Source organism: Haemaphysalis longicornis, unplaced genomic scaffold (genome assembly GCF_048455015.1).
Source record: "Haemaphysalis longicornis isolate Haplotype H1 unplaced genomic scaffold, Haemaphysalis longicornis Haplotype H1 scaffold_2, whole genome shotgun sequence".
Classification (NCBI taxonomy): Eukaryota; Metazoa; Arthropoda; class Arachnida; order Ixodida; family Ixodidae; genus Haemaphysalis; species Haemaphysalis longicornis.
The window spans coordinates 164,213,608-164,229,392 of record NW_027526295.1 but is presented as its reverse complement, the minus strand read 5'-3'; the positions used below and the strand labels follow the sequence as shown (position 1 = coordinate 164,229,392).

General features: G+C 54.2%; 1 protein-coding gene across 1 annotated transcript in view; it reads left to right on the top strand.

Moving 5' to 3' along the window:
* The window catches only part of LOC144169427 (transport and Golgi organization 2 homolog), a 67,441-nt gene extending 65,447 nt beyond the window's left edge, over positions 1-1,994 (top strand). Inside the window, exon 7 of the mRNA XM_077698566.1 lies at positions 413-1,994. Coding sequence (XP_077554692.1) covers positions 413-569 — 157 coding nt within the window. The 3' untranslated portion in view covers positions 570-1,994. The remainder of the gene's footprint in view (positions 1-412) is intronic.
* Positions 1,995-15,785: the final 13,791 nt, after the last annotated feature.

Below are 15,785 nucleotides of genomic sequence, written 5' to 3'. Positions count from 1 at the left end.
TACTTCCCAAGACTGACTAGGTCACAGCACTCGTAGAATTACGCTTGTCGCCTCCTTCGCCAAAAATTGCTTTATGTGGTTGCCTCTTTATAGCAGCTTGTAATGAGCACTTTCTTGTAAATTTTGGATGATTTCAAATTAACTGCTCCGCACGCCATACTGGAAGGTTCCGGATTCATTAGGCCGTTTGAGGTTCTTTAACACATGGCGAAATTTATCTCTTTGAGGTATTTTTCCACTAGGCCTTAACCACAAATTCGCTGGCAGCGGGAGCCGGAATTGAGCATGACGGCGCCGTTCCGTATACCACCATGGTGGATTCCTTTCGCAATCAAAACCTGCATAGCAGCGTGACTAAATGAACCGCCTGACGGGGCTCGTTGCACCTCGCCAATGGCCTTCTCGTTTGCAGGACGCACAGTGTGATCCTGGTGGACTCGCGAGGTTGCGTGGACTACATCGAGCGAACCATGAAGCAGCCCATTGACCTGGACGGCAACGAGCCGTGGGTTACGACGCGTCTGCAGTTCGGAATACAGGAGCCCGGCTCGCTCGTGTCCCGGCTCTGACAAGCTCGCCGGCGCATCGTCATCGACATTGTTTCGTTTTTCGCCCGTATTTATGTCGCCTCTTCAGAGCCGTTATAGTAGCTGCGTGGGCGTGTCACGCACACGCTCCGCTAAAAGCGGGCAACACGAGTGCAGCCCGAGCGCAACACAGTCGCGTTAATTGTATCGCTGCCTGCTTAGTGCGTAAAGTAAGGAAAGCTACACAAAATACAGTTTCGCATTGAGAAAAACTCTAGGAGGGGTGTTTCCGGGCAGCTTCGTGGCTACACCAATGTAATGAATGTATTAACAGATAGTACCAAATTTCACCCCCATTGGACTGGGAAAAGCACGTTAAGGGATCATGTACGCCCCATTTATTTAGCTCTGAGTAACATAAAGAATACGAATGCCCAATAGCATGACACAAATGCATGTACGATATTAATGCAATGAGTTTCAGTTACCGTGGCGCGCTTAGGCGCTCTCGGTACACCCCTCGCGGCTCTCAGTTCAAAGAACCGCATTGTGTGATTTGTTGGCACAGTTCACCAACGTGAAAGTTGTTTTGACGCTGTACTTGAAATTTTTATTTGTGTTGAAAACTGCATTACACTTGTTACGTAATTCCTCTTGTCGTACTCTTGCCCTGTTGCTCTGTGTATGAGGCAGCAGTACACTTCAAGCTGTTTCAACAGCTTTTTCCCCCGTTGCCTCCTGAAACTCGGTTGTAAAATAAACCAATTCAATTCAATTTATTTCAGTCGCTAAGATTTCCCAGCTGATGAGCGAGTCGATCCGGAGTATACGCCGCGTGTAGCTTGGAAGCAGTTCTTCACCAAATAAATTCCTGCAACGTTACGGTGACGAGCGCATTCGCACTAATTCCTATATTATTGTCTTGTTATCTCACTCCTCCTTCGCAATGGTTGAGCTAACAAAATAGTCCGTACATGCGCATAGAACGTGCTGGAAGCGTGGGCGAAACCGGTTAACGGCGTGATCAAAGTGCATTTACCGTAACCATGAGCTGTGCAACAGGTAGCCCAAAGTGAAACGCGCAGTTAAGGGCTTGAACAGTTTGCATCCGTATTTATAAACACATCGTGGGTCAAACTCAGCAAAGCTGCGCTGCGTACTTTCGTACAGAGGTTGAGCTCATTTTCCAGAACACCTTAAAATGTAGGGCCATCGGCTTCATGAAGGCTACGTCAAGGCTCTTCACAACAAACGAATTTGATGAAAAGGTTCATGTCAGCTTGTGTTTCAAAATAAAATGAACTGGGGCCCGATTCTCTGAAACGAGAGGCCGTCGTTTCAAAGTGGCGCGGTAGCGCCATGCCAATGCATGCGTTCTCGGTTTGGGGCGCCGCTTTGAGGGCCGGAGGAAGGAAGAAAAGCAATGATGGGAGCACTGTAACAAGGGAGTAAAGCGACACGCACTTCCTCCCGTCGTTGTGCGTGTCGCTTTACTACCTTGTTACAGTGCTTTGAAACGACGGCCTCTCGTTTCAGAGAATTGGGCCCCTGGAGCACTTCTTGAACCATGCCTAATAAAGCTCGCCGTGGCTGTGAGAAATTGTTTTCTGTAAAATTTTAGTGTGAAAACATGAGAGGATTCACCGCGAGAGTCGCGGAAAAACAAAATGGGTTTGTACAGTACTACAGTACGAGTCGAATAAATATTGTTTTGAGTTTTACTTACCGGGAATCGGCTTTATTTTACTGCCTCACGCTATGACCACGAGCTATTTGTGGGTCATATTTGTGCGTTACAAAAGAGTGAGCGAATTGTCGGTTGCAAGCGGGACATGTCGAGAGTTCACTGGGTCAGCGACCCATCTTTTTAAGAGCTTTTTTTTTTTAATTCTCTAGCATTTCTGCTTGGACTCACTGAAAGAACCCTCTGTGTCCGTCTGTAACGCTTGATGCATTCCAATTTCGCCACATACGAACATCCTGTTAATAAAAAGCCTTAAGGTCTGCACACTTTGATATCAAGGAATCCATATTGCCCCCGAAAATGGCTTTTCTTAGCAATGCTTTAGCGTTCAGCAGTGAAGACGGATTTAAAAGATCCCGGTGGATAGCGTTTTATTGGGATACGTGGAGTTTAACGTAGGCATTAAATATAAGGCCCTGGAGGCATCATATTAGATGCGAAGCAGCTTATGGTCGAGCCTGTTCCCTCCGCCGTTGTGTGGGAGCCGTTGTGCGGCGTCTACACCCCGGGCCAGGCACCGCTGACCAGGCACCGCTAATGATGATTGTGGCACGATGCCCCTAGGGATTGGCCAACCAAAGAATACATAACGACATAGCTTCGCGTTCAACCACCGTCGTCATCTTTCCGTAGGGGAGCCCTGAGTACCACACCCCCACTGAGCATGCCTGGCCAGGCACCGCTGATGATGATTGCGGCAGGATGCCCCTAGGGATTGGCCAACCAAAGAATCCATCACGAGATAGCTTCGCGTTCAACCACCGTCGTCATCTTCCCGTAGGGGAACCCGGAGTAGTATGCGAGGCATTCTTCCTCTCCACTCCTCTCCACCATTCCTCCTCTCCTCTCCGAAGCTCACCTCCTCTCCGGGATTGCGCAACGAATGGCAACACCTGCGGCTCCGCGCGCGATAGTGCGAAGCAGCTTAGGGTTAGACACGCGACGGTAGCCGCTGCCAACGTTACTAGATTGTTTTCTAGTAACGTTGACCGCTGCATACTCCACTGGGGGCGCCACTGTAGCTCCGCAGTATGACGCGCGTGCGCGCGCTCCGCTGCCCTCATTCTCCTCCCGCAACGCCGCGATCGAACTGAAAACTAATCGGAACTTGAGTCGACCCCATGACTGCTTCGCATACTAATCAGGGTTCCTCTACGGGAAGATGGTGAATTTTTTTTTATTTCACACTTCTTATATTGGATTTCACACTTCGTTGTAAGCGGCAGCCCACAGCCTCACGTCGAACCTTGCGGCGTTAGGGCTACACCTGGCGCCTTAAAAACAGAGTTCCTGTTGGCGCACGGACGGCATAACGTACCTCGATGGTGAATTTTTTTTTATTTCACACTTCTTATATTGGATTTCACACTTCGTTGTAAGCGGCAGCCCACAGCCTCACGTCGAACCTTGCGGCGTTAGGGCTACACCTGGCGCCTTAAAAACAGAGTTCCTGTTGGCGCACGGACGGCATAACGTACCTCGATGGTGAATTTTTTTTTTATTTCACACTTCTTATATTGGATTTCACACTTCGTTGTAAGCGGCAGCCCACAGCCTCACGTTGAACCTTGCGGCGTTAGGGCTACACCTGGCGCCTTAAAAACAGAGTTCCTGTTGGCGCACGGACGGCATAACGTACCTCGATGGTGAATTTTTTTTTTATTTCACACTCATTATATTGGATTTCACACTTCGTTGTAAGCGGCAGCCCACAGCCTCACGTCGAACCTTGCGGCGTTAGGGCTACACCTGGCGCCTTAAAAACAGAGTTCCTGTTGGCGCACGGACGGCATAACGTACCTCGATGGTGAATTTTTTTTTATTTCACACTTCTTATATTGGATTTCACACTTCGTTGTAAGCGGCAGCCCACAGCCTCACGTCGAACCTTGCGGCGTTAGGGCTACACCTGGCGCCTTAAAAACAGAGTTCCTGTTGGCGCACGGACGGCATAACGTACCTCGATGGTGATTTTTTTTTATTTCACACTTCTTATATTGGATTTCACACTTCGTTGTAAGCGGCAGCCCACAGCCTCACGTCGAACCTTGCGGCGTTAGGGCTACACCTGGCGCCTTAAAAACAGAGTTCCTGTTGGCGCACGGACGGCATAACGCACCTCGATGGTGAATTTTTTTTTTATTTCACACTTCTTATATTGGATTTCACACTTCGTTGTAAGCGGCAACCCACAGCCTCACGTCGAACCTTGCGGCGTTAGGGCTACACCTGGCGCCTTAAAAACAGAGTTCCTGTTGGCGCACGGACGGCATAACGTACCTCCTGATATGCACTGCACCATCTATCTATCTATCTGACGCACCCATTAGGTCCACGTGCGGCACAATTAGACTGCCGGGTACCCCTTTTGCCAGTCACAAGAGCGCACAGTGCTGGATAAAGCTACTTCGAGGCACCTGGAAGCATATGCTTCATCACCATCATCATCATCATCACCACCACCACCACCACCACCACCAGCAGCCTATCTACGCCCGCTGCAGGGCAAATGCCTCTCTCATTAATCTCCAATCACCCCGGTTTTGTGCTAACTGCAACCAATTTATCCCCGCAAGCTTCTTGATCTCATCTGCCCATCGAACTTGCTGTCGCCCTCTGCCCCGCTTGCCTTCACTAGGGATCCACTCTGTTAATCTTGATGACCAACCGTTATCTTGCCTTCGCATTACATGCCCTGCCCACGTCCATTTCTTCTTAATCTCTACTAATATGTCCTTAACACGTGTTTGTTCCCTGACCCACTCCGCTATCTTCTTGTCCCTTAACGTTACCCCCATCATTTTCCGTTCTATTGGCCGCTGAGTCGTTCTCAATTTAAGTTGAACCCTCTTAGTGAGCCTCCAAGTTTCTGCCCCGTAGGTGAGTACCGGTAAGATGCAGCAGTCATACACTTTCTTCTTCAGGGACAATGGTAGGCTGCCATTCATAACCTGAGAATGCCTGCCGTATGCACTCCACCCCATTCTTATCCTTCTAATTATATCTGCCTCATGGTAGGGATCCTGGGTCACGACTTGGCCTAAGTAGATATATTCGCTTACCACTTGTACTGCCTCGCCCCCTTTCTCAAATCGCTGTGCTGTTCCGAGGTTATTGATCATTACTTTGGTTTTCTGCACATTAATTTTCAGGCCCACGGTTCTACTATCTTCGTCCAGTTCGGTAAGCATGCTTTGCAATTCGTCCACTGAGTTACTTAGCAAGGCAACGTCATCAGCAAATCTGATGTTACTGAGGTATACTCCATTAACCCTTACTCCCACTTGTTCCCAATCCAATGTTTTGAGTACTTGTAAACATTCTGTGAATAACATTGGAGATATTGTGTCTCCTTGTCTGACGCCCTTCCTTATAGGTATTTTACTGCTCTACGTATGGAGGATGATGGTAGGTGTGAACCCATTGTAAATATTCTCTAGTATTCTTACATAATGCTCGCCTGCACCCTGGTTCCGTAATGCCTGAATGACCGCTGAGGTTTCGACCGAGTCAAATGCTTTCTCATAATATATGAAGGCTATATATAGGGGTTCAGTATACTCCGCGCAGTTCTCTATCACCTGATTGATCGTGTGAACATGGTCCATTGTTGAATAGCCTGCTTGTTCTCTAAACTGACTGAAATCTAAAGTGGCAGAAATTCTGTTAGCGATTACCTTGGTAAGCACCTCGTAGACGACTGACAGTAAGCTGATCGGCCTGTAATTTTTCAAGTCCTTCATGTCGCCTTTCTTATGGATTAGGATGATGTTCGCGTTCTTCCAAGATTCCGGTACCATTGCGGTCATTAGGCATTGCGTATACAGGTTTGCCAGTTTTACTGGTACAATTTGCCCGCCATCCTTCAAGAGGTCTGCTGTTATCTGATCCTCACCAGGTGCTTTGCCCCCTTTAATTTCTTTAAAAGCCTTCCTTGCTTCTTGGTGTCTATCTCCTCTGAACTACTTTCTGGTTCGGCATTATCCTGGATGTCCCGGCTGCTGTGCAGATCTCTATAGAACTGCTGGGCTGCTATGACTATTTTATCCCTATATGGTGATGACATTGCCTTGCTTGTCTTTAAGTGCATCTTGTTTTTCTCCATGCCTCTTCTCCTCTTCACTGCTTTCAGGCTACCTCCGTTCTTTGCAGCATATTCGATCCTCTCCATATTATACTTCCGTATGTCAGCTGTCTTGCGCTTATTGATTAACTTCGAAAGCTTCGTTAGTTCTATTCTGTCAGCTGCGGTGGAGATTGTCATGCTTTGGCGTTTCCTAATTAGATCTTTCGTCTCCTGGGAAGGTTTGCCAGTATCCTTCCTAGCCATCGTGCCCCCGACTTCTACTGCACACTCCGTGATAATGCGTGTAAGGTTGTCACTGGCTTCCTGTGTCGTAAGCTCTGCTTCCTCTGCTCTGCTTCTGCAGCGCGATCCTGAATTCTTCAACTTTACGTCTTACTGTCAGCTCATTGATCGGCTTCTTTCGAACTAGCTTGTTGCGGTCCCTCCTCAGATCTAGCCTAATTCGAGATCTTGCCATACGGTGGTCACTACACCTTGCCCTTCCGAGCACTTCCACACCGTGCGCGACGCCAGGGTTATCGCATAATATAAGGTCTATTTCATTTAAGGTCTTTAAGGTCTTTAAGGTCTATTTCATTTAAGGTCATAATATAAGGTCTATTTCAAATGCAGAGCATTTCAGTAACTCACGATGTCACCCGCGTTGACGTCCGTAGTCCGCACCGCACCCCTCCCTAGTCCCTACTATATAAAAAAAATACTATCCGGCGCCCGGTTTCGATCCCTCGACCCTGCGGGCGGAGCGCAATGTACATGGTGCTCTACCCACTGCGCCACAAAGCCGACACAGAATGGGACGCTATGAACGCGCCTTATATCGTTGACTCATTCAAATTACTGCTGACGAGCGCTCTCTCGTCAGCAGTTGCCACAAGTGCAACAACATTAACGTAACGCAAACTACTTAACGTCGTGCGCCCCCGGAGATGCTCTGCATTTGATCGTGCCCCTCGCGAGGGGGATGTTTCACTGCGTCTTCTCTCGGTCGCGGGACCCGTGGCGCCATCTGGCGGAGGCGCGGCACAACTCGTAGCACTTTCTTTGAAAAAGCGCCTCGAAAGCGCGGCAAATATGAAATAGGGATGACGCGCTTTATGCTCCCCATTCGAGCTCCTACACGTCCACTTCCGGCTCTCCCGTTTGCAGAAGACGGTGTTCATGATGCGTAGATTATTCCGTTCTGCGAGCTCGACTGCTATTTCTACAGCCCCCCTGCTATTTCTACAGCCGAGACCACAGTTCCCAACTGCCTTGTCTCCAGCCTGATTCTTGCCTACTTTGGCATTGAGGTCTCCCATAACTACACTATACTGTGTTTTTGCTTTAGCCATTGCCAATTCCACATCTTCATGGAGGCGTTCAACTAGCTGGTCGTCGTGGCTGGATGTGGGCGCGTAGCCCTGTCCCACCTGGAGTTTGTGCCTCTTATTGGGCATAATTACAAGGCCTGCTGCCCTTTAGTTAATGTTATCGTGTTTGTCTATGTTCCCAGCTATGCTTTTCTTGACTAAAGGTCTCACTCGCAGTTCTCTTCTGTCCACTGGGCCATGGTGATATGGGACGTGTCCGTTTTTCAGCACAGTGGGGGCTTCCCCTGTCCTCCTGGCCTCACTAGGCCCTATGACATCCCATTAAATGCCCTTTAATTCCTCGAGCAACACCTCTGGCCTCGCTTCGCTAGATAGGGTTCTCGTGTTAGGCGTTGCCAGGTTCAGATTCCATTGGCGGCCTGTCCGGGTCCAGGGATTCTTAGCACCCTCTGCTGCGTCACAGGTCTGACCGCCGCCGTGGTCAGTTCCTTCGCAGCCACTGGAGACTGAGGGCCGTGGGTTAATTGGCGTATTCATGGGAGGTTGAGGCCATTGCTGCACCAGGGTGGCCAGTCCTGCTTTGGTGAGGGAGTGCGTTGCCGGCGATGGCACACCCCAAGCCTCATTCTGCAATTACATCAACACGCGGATTTTTAGATGCGACTGCATCTCATTCACTCGCCTTGTCCCTGCATCCGGCGTCGGCGTTGTTGTCGGCGTCCGCCCCTCCCCCATTCTCCTCGCCGCGTGAGCTGCGCTCTCCGCCACTCACCCCCTCTCCTCTCCGATGGCGAGCCCTCTCTCGCGAGGGGCATTGGATTGGATACGAATGGATTGGCTTGGATTGGATTGGCGGCCTGGATTGGATTTGGATTGGATTGGATTAAGGTGGATTGTGTTGCGTCATAGCCGCGGCAGACGCACTGGCGCCGGCGCGTCCCCTCACCGTTATGCGCGCTATAAAACGCGGTGCCTGCGCTGCTCCGCTCCATCGTTCCAGCGCCGTTCCTCCGCTGTCCAACGCTGCAACGTGAGCCCACTATGCGTCGCATCTACACAGGGGTTCCCGCGAGGGGAGGTGGGAGTTTTTTTTTAATCCGGTGGGAATTGTCCGGCACCGGGATTCGAGCCACGGTCCTTCTGCACGCGAGACGGATACTCTGCCTCTACGCCATCGCTGCATCCTTCATACGCTTCATATAATCTCTAGAATGTAGAATAAGCACGGTGGGGCCCAACAAGCACCTTGCATTACCCTAGCACCAGCAGTTGCCCTAGACTGTCTCGTCGGCTGACGAGCGACGATGAAAGCGACCACACCGACCGGTTGCTGGAACTCGAGTGCCTTTATTAAAGCGAAGAGAAAAGACCCCCCCCACCCCCGGCGGTTCCCGATGGCGCGGCGGCGCAGGCGTGGAACACGATAGCCCACGCGGCGTACATCCGGCCGCCCGAGCGAGCGTGAGAAACGCACCTTCAGCGCGCCGTGAAATGCGCGTCCACTACATCCCCCTTCTGAGGGAATTGTGTTTTACAAGTCCAGCCTTTTCGGGCGCTTGACCTGTCGGCCGGACCGGGTCACTCGCGGGTCACTGTCACTGTCGCACTTGGTTGATGGCGACATCGCTGTTGTTTCAGCCGTTGCTTCTGGCTGCTCGGTGCGCTGATTTGAAGTTAGCTCTCCACTTTGATCCGCGGAGCTTTCGACCGTCCTTGCTGGTGTTTTGTCTGTGCTTGAATAACTGTCAGACGCAAGGCCATCAGGCATGCCTGCACCGTTGAATGGCACCAAATGCCGACGGTTGCGCTGAATGATGCCTGTCGGTGTTTCCACCACATATGAGCGCGGTCTTCTTGCTGGGCTGAGCACCTTTGCTGCGCATGACATATCCTGCGCCCACACATCTTCCCCGTCAGCGAGTGGGCGGAGTTGGTGGGCGGCGTGACGACGGTTGAAGTCTTGACTTTGTTTTGTTCGGTTAGCTTTATCCTTAGCTGCGACTTCGTCGTGTGGCGGCCACTCCGGTTGCAGGTCGTCTGGCATCTTCGGCACTGTCGTTTGCAGACGTCGGCCCATTAGGAGCTGCGACGGGCTGTATCCGCTCACTCCTGGCGTGTCGCGGTATACCAGAAGCGCCATGTGTGGGTACTTGGATTTTGTGAAAAGATCCTTGATGGTCCGCACCATGCGTTCTGCCTCGCCGTTTGACTGTGGGTAGCCCGGGCTGCTCGTGATAGGATGAAATCCGTAGGTCTGCGCGAACTCGGCGAGCACCCTTGACGAAAATTGCGGGCCGTTGTCAGACACGAACACATCAGGTATTCCATGTCGCGCGAACGTGCTCTTGACAGCCGCAATGACAGCTGTGGAGGTGGTCGACGACAAGCTGATTACTTCCGGAAAACGAGAGTAGTAGTCCACCACGATTATGTAGTGAGTTCCGTCAAGTTCAAACAAGTCGGCGCCTACACGCTGCCATGGCCGATTTGAAGTCGGTGTTGCGATTAGTGGCTCCGAACGCTGAACTCTCGTCTAAGCGCATTTCTCACACGATGTTACGAGCTGCTCAATTTCGCTGTTAAGGGCAGGCCACCAAACTGCGTCCCTTGCCCTTGCCTTGCACCGTCCAATGCCCTGGTGGCCTTCGTGGATTTGCTGAAGTACGTCACGGCGCATCAGGCTTGGAATAATGATGCGGCGATCTTTGAGCAAGAAGCCATCGCACACTGTGATGTTGCCTCTTTCCTTCCAGTACTCCCTTAGATGAACTGGAACCTTTGAGACGTTTTCTGGCCATCCTTTCTCACAGAAGCGGAGTAGCCCAGAACAGATGCCGTCTTCCGCTTGGTGCTTGCGTAAGGTATCCATGCGGGAGGACATGAGGTTGGCAGCTGCTGTAACGACTTCCCCGACGTATAACTCGATGGAGTCTGTCTGCCGTTGACTTCGCTCCGGATCGTGTCCCTGAATAGGAGCCCTTGACAGCGTGTCTGCCGTGGCAATCAGCTTGCCCGGGACGTAGAGAACAGCGAACTGATAGCGCATGAGACGGATTCGCAAGCGCTGGATTCTGGGCGAAATCATGTCGAGTTCTGCTGATCCCAGGAGCGTGACTAAAGGACGATGATCCGTTTCGACTTGAAATGCGATGCCCCTCAGAAATTGGTCGAACCTCTCGACAGCCCACGTCACAGCCAAAGCTTCCTTTTCCGTTTGGCTGTAGCGGCTTTCAGTGTCCGTTAGGGATCGTGAGGCGTAGGCAACCGCTCGTCGTTCTCCCGATGGTTGATCTTGAAGCAATACGGCTCCGACTCCGTATGAGCTTGCGTCAGCTGATACAACCGTGGGGTACGATGGGTCATATTTGGCCATGCAGACCTCTGAACTGAGCAAGCGTTTGAGCTTGTCGAAAGCAGCTTGCTGGCACGGTCCCCAAAGCCATGAGTTTCTCTTTTGAAGCAATGCCCTGATCGGTGCTGTGATGTCGGAAATATGAGGAATGAAGCGGCCCACATGGTTCGCCATTCCCAGCAGTCTTCGGACACCGCTGACATCCGATGGGGTTGGTAGCTTGGCCAAGGCCTCGACCTTTTCTGGATCGGGACTGATTCTTTGTGCGCTAACCATGCCTCCAAGAAACTTGACTTGGTTTGCAGAGAACGTGCATTTCTTGCGGTTCAGCTTGATTCCCGCTTCTTCCAAGCGCTGTAACACCCGCTTGAGACGTTGGTCATGCTCTTGCTGCGATGCTTCGAAGACAAGAATGTCGTCAATCATGCTCACAACTCCTTCGAGGCCTTCCAGAATTCTGCTCATCTGTCGCTCAAAATATTCTGGCGCTGAGCAGATTCCAAAAGGTAGCCTTTGGAAACAGAATCTTCCCATTGGTGTTATGAACGTAGTGAGTTCTTGACTTTCTTCGGAAAGCTTCACCTGGTGAAAGCTAGCGGTAGCATCGAGCTTAGAGAATACCTTTGCTGATCCGAGGCGTCCCAGGATGTTCTCGACTGAGGGTAGTATGTGACGCTCCCGAAGCACGACTTCGTTGAGTCGGGTGAGGTCAACGCATATTCGGTAGCCTCCTCCTGCTTTTGGAACAGCCACCATACGGGAACACCATGGTGTGGGACGGTCCACCCGTCGGATCACTCCCTGGGATTCGAGCTTGGTGAGCTCCTCTCGAACTGGTTTGTGAAGCGGAATCGGTACTCTTCTCGGCACGCTGAGTGAGAACGGTTTGGCGCCTGGTTGGAAACGTATCACGTATTCGTCTTGCAGCTCGCCCAAGCCATCGAAGAGACTGTCCTTCAGAGTGACGGTAGAATCCGTTACATTGTCCACGAACCGTATGACTCCGAAAGCCTGTATCGCAGGGAATCCAGGAGGTGGCGGGTCTTGCGAAGGCACAACATACACTGTTTGCACTGTAGACCTGCCTTTCCAGCTCAGTTTCGCTTGGAATGTTCCGAAAACGGTGAGGGAGTAATTTCCTGGGCCCGTAAGCTCACCTTCTGGCTTTTGCAGCTGTTTCGGTATGCCTGGAAACGAGTCCGGTACCACTGTCACCTCCGCACCCGAGTCAACCTTGAAGTTAGCGTTTTGACCATTGACGGCCACTTTTACGAACTTGGCCCTGGTGAGGGCTGCTACGGAGTGAAGCGTGAGAGCTCCCATGTTCTTCTTGCTTTTCTTTTCGCAGACTGCTTCGAAGTGTCCAATCCGATTACACCCTTTGCACTTGGCTTGCCTAGCTGGGCAATCTGCTCGAGAGAGAGAGAGAGAGAAAAGACTTTATTCAAAGCGTCCGGCATGGGAGGGAGCAAATCCGGCCACGCAGGGCGCGGTGCTCCCCCGTCTTACACTACGTCTACAGTCCTATAGGCGTGTGTCGGGCCTAGATCCCGAGGCTACCGTGCCCCGGCCCCGCTCGGACTACTCGGGCTCCCTCTAGGGGTTCCCTTTCGCCTCTGCAGGGCCAGAGCTGCCTCGAGCTGCTGGACGGCCCATCTCTGGTCCTTCGGCTCCGCAGAGCCCACACACTGTCTCACACGCGGCGGGTACGCACCGTCCTCAACACTGTCACAGCCCCACATGATGTGGGCCAAGGTAGCCGTCGCCCGCGCACACATGCTGCACACCTCACTCTCGAAGAGTTCCGGGCACACGTGGCGCGCGAGCGCCGGGGTCAACACCGTCTCTGTTTGTAGTTGGCGCAGCCTCACCGCCTCCCACCTGGTTAAGTCCCGGTGTGGGGGCGGGAAGCCGCGTCGCTGTTCGCGGTGCCACTTGAGGATTCCGCCGTAGTCCGTCAGGGGATCCTCTTCTGCCGTTACTGTCGCCGCCTCTTCGGAAGCGAGGGCCGCCGCGTCCCGGCACGTGGCGAGACCACGGGCCGCGGCGTCCGCCTCCTCGTTGCGGTTCGGTGCGTCTGGTGTCAGGTCTCGGCCCGCGTGGGCCGGGAACCACTTGAGCGTGACCGGCGTCGTCCCCCGGTCCTCTCTCAGGATCCTCGCTGCAGCCTCGCACACCGCTCCTCTGGCGAAGTTGCGGATTGCAGTCTTGCTGTCGCTCAGGATCGTGTGTACACCCGGGGCGCTCAGGGCCAGGGCGATTGCCACCTCCTCCGCCTGGCTCGCTCCCCGGACGCACACGCTGCACGCGGTCTTCAGCTCCCCCGTGGCAGCGGTCACCGCCACCGCCGCGAAGGTGTTCGGACGGCTCCTGCTCCTGGCGGCGTCCACGTACACCGCCCCGTCCTCGTCGCGATACTTGCGTAGCAGCGCCTTTGCCCGTGCCGCTCGCCTCTCCGCGTTGTTGGTGGGGTCCACGTTCTTGGGTAGCGGATACACCATCAGGCGTCTGGTCGTCTCGTCCCGCAGCGGCGTTGACTCGGGGTCCGGCGCTTCTGGGGCGCCCATGCCCACTCGGTCCAGGATGCGGCGCCCGACCGCGGAGCGGCCCAGGCGCGCCAGTTGGGCTGTTCTCTGGGCCTCGCTGATCTCCGAGAGTGTGTTGTGCACCCCCAGAGACAGCAAGGCCGACGTCCTGGTCCCGTTCAGCAGGCCCAGGGCTCCCGAGTACGCCTTGCGGATGGCCGCGTCGATCCGCTGCCGCTCCGCTTCCGTCCAGCGGTGGAACGCTCCCGCGTATGCTGCGTGACTGACCACGAAGGCCTGCAGCATACGTATGAGGCTCGCCTCTCGCATTCCCCTCGAACGGGACGCCACGCGCTTTATCAGGCGCGTCGCAATCCCCATCTTCGTCGTTATGTGTCGGGCAGCCGTGCCGTTGGTGCGGTGGGCGTCCACATACATCCCCAGGATCCGCAGACCCTGGACGTGCGGGACGGGTGTCCCGTCCCCAGCTCGAACTACGATGTTGCGTTCCGCCTCCTCGGCGGCCCGCTTCCTCCAGCGCCCCGGCGGGGGCAGTATCAGTAGCTGGGACTTCTGCGGCGAACACCGGAGGCCCGTGCCCTCGAGCGCGGCCTCGACGGCGTCCACCGCTGCCTGCAGTCCGGTCTCGATTTCGTTGTCGCTGCCGCCCGTCGCCCAAATGGTTACGTCGTCCGCGTACAGGCAGTACTTGATCTTCGGTCCCAGCGCTTCGAGGCGGTTCGCCACCTCGATCATGACCAGGTTGAAGAGGAGCGGAGATATGACCGAGCCTTGCGGGGTGCCCACGCTGCCCAGTTCTCTCTCCTCCAGTCGGTCTCCGCCCACCTCCAGCCTGGCCGTGCGATGGGTCAGGAAGGAGCGAATGTAGTCATAGGTTCGCTGTCCCATGTTCAGCTTCGTCACCTGGGCCAGGATCGCCGAGTGCTTCACCTTGTCGAAGGCACTCTGCAGGTCCAGGCCCAGGACGGCTCGGTTGTCCTTCTTCGGTACCCCTCCGGGGGGCTCCAGAACTTCTCTTTGCAGCAGCAACATTGCGTCTTGGGTCCCCAGGCGCGACCGGAAGCCCAGCATGGCGTCCCTGTAGTGGTTGCCATCCTCCAAGTAACGCTGCCACCGGGTGTTGAGGACGTGTTCCAGCACCTTGCCCACGCAAGACGTGAGCGAGATGGGACGCAGGCCCTCTATCCCCGGCGGCTTGTTTGGTTTCGGGAGCAGGATCGTCTTGGCCGTCTTCCACAGCGGAGGGAGCCGGCCACTGTTCCAGCACTTGTTGTAATATCTCGTTAGCGACGAGACGGCCGCGTCGCTGATGTTGCGCAGCGCCTTATTCGTGACTTTATCGGGTCCAGCGGCAGACCGGCAGTTCAGTGCCTGCGTCGCCTGCCTCACCTCCCACTCTTCGATGTCGCGATCGAGGGTCGGGTTGGGGGCGCCCGCGTACTCCGGGTGTTCCTCGTGCGGTGTCGACGGAAGGTACTTGTCATTTAGACTCCGGTACATCTCCTCTTCGCCCAGCTGGCCAGCCGCGGCGTGGAGGATCTGCGCCATCCGATGTCTCTGGTGTTCCTTGCTTTGGGTCTCGACCATGAGGTGACGTAGGAGTTTCCACGTCCCACCCCGATGGAGTTGGCCGTCCGCCTCACTGCACAGCGCGAACCACTGCTGCGCGCACAGCTGGCGACTGTAGCGTTCAATCTCGCGACCGAGAGCCGCCACCCGCTTGCGCAGCGTGCGGTTGTGACGCTGGCGCTTCCACCTGCGTTGTAACGATCGTCGCGCTTCTATGAGATGTGCGAGGCGCGGGTCCACCCTGTCCGCCTCCTCCGGAACCTCGACTTCGGTCGTCGCATCCTTGGCGGCGGCGACCAGGTTGGCCGCCCACCGGTCGACGTCCTCGATCTCTCCCAGATCTGTCTCTCGGAACTTGTGCCAGTCCGTGAGGTTCTGCCTGCTTTTCTTGTTGACTTCGCCGTCCGCCCGCGCGTGGCCGAGCGGGATCGTCACCTCGATAATGTAGTGGTCGCTGCCCAGGTTGCAACCCGTGTTCCGCCACCGCACCGTCTCGCCGCGAGGCAGGAGCGCGAAGGCGAGATCGGGGTTGGTGTCCCGGGCAGTCGACGTTCCGATGCGCGTTGGTTGCGTCAGGTTGGTGAGTAGCTCGAAGTCCGCCTCGCCGGCGTCCTCCAACAAGTAACGTCCCTTCACCGTGGTGCGTGTAT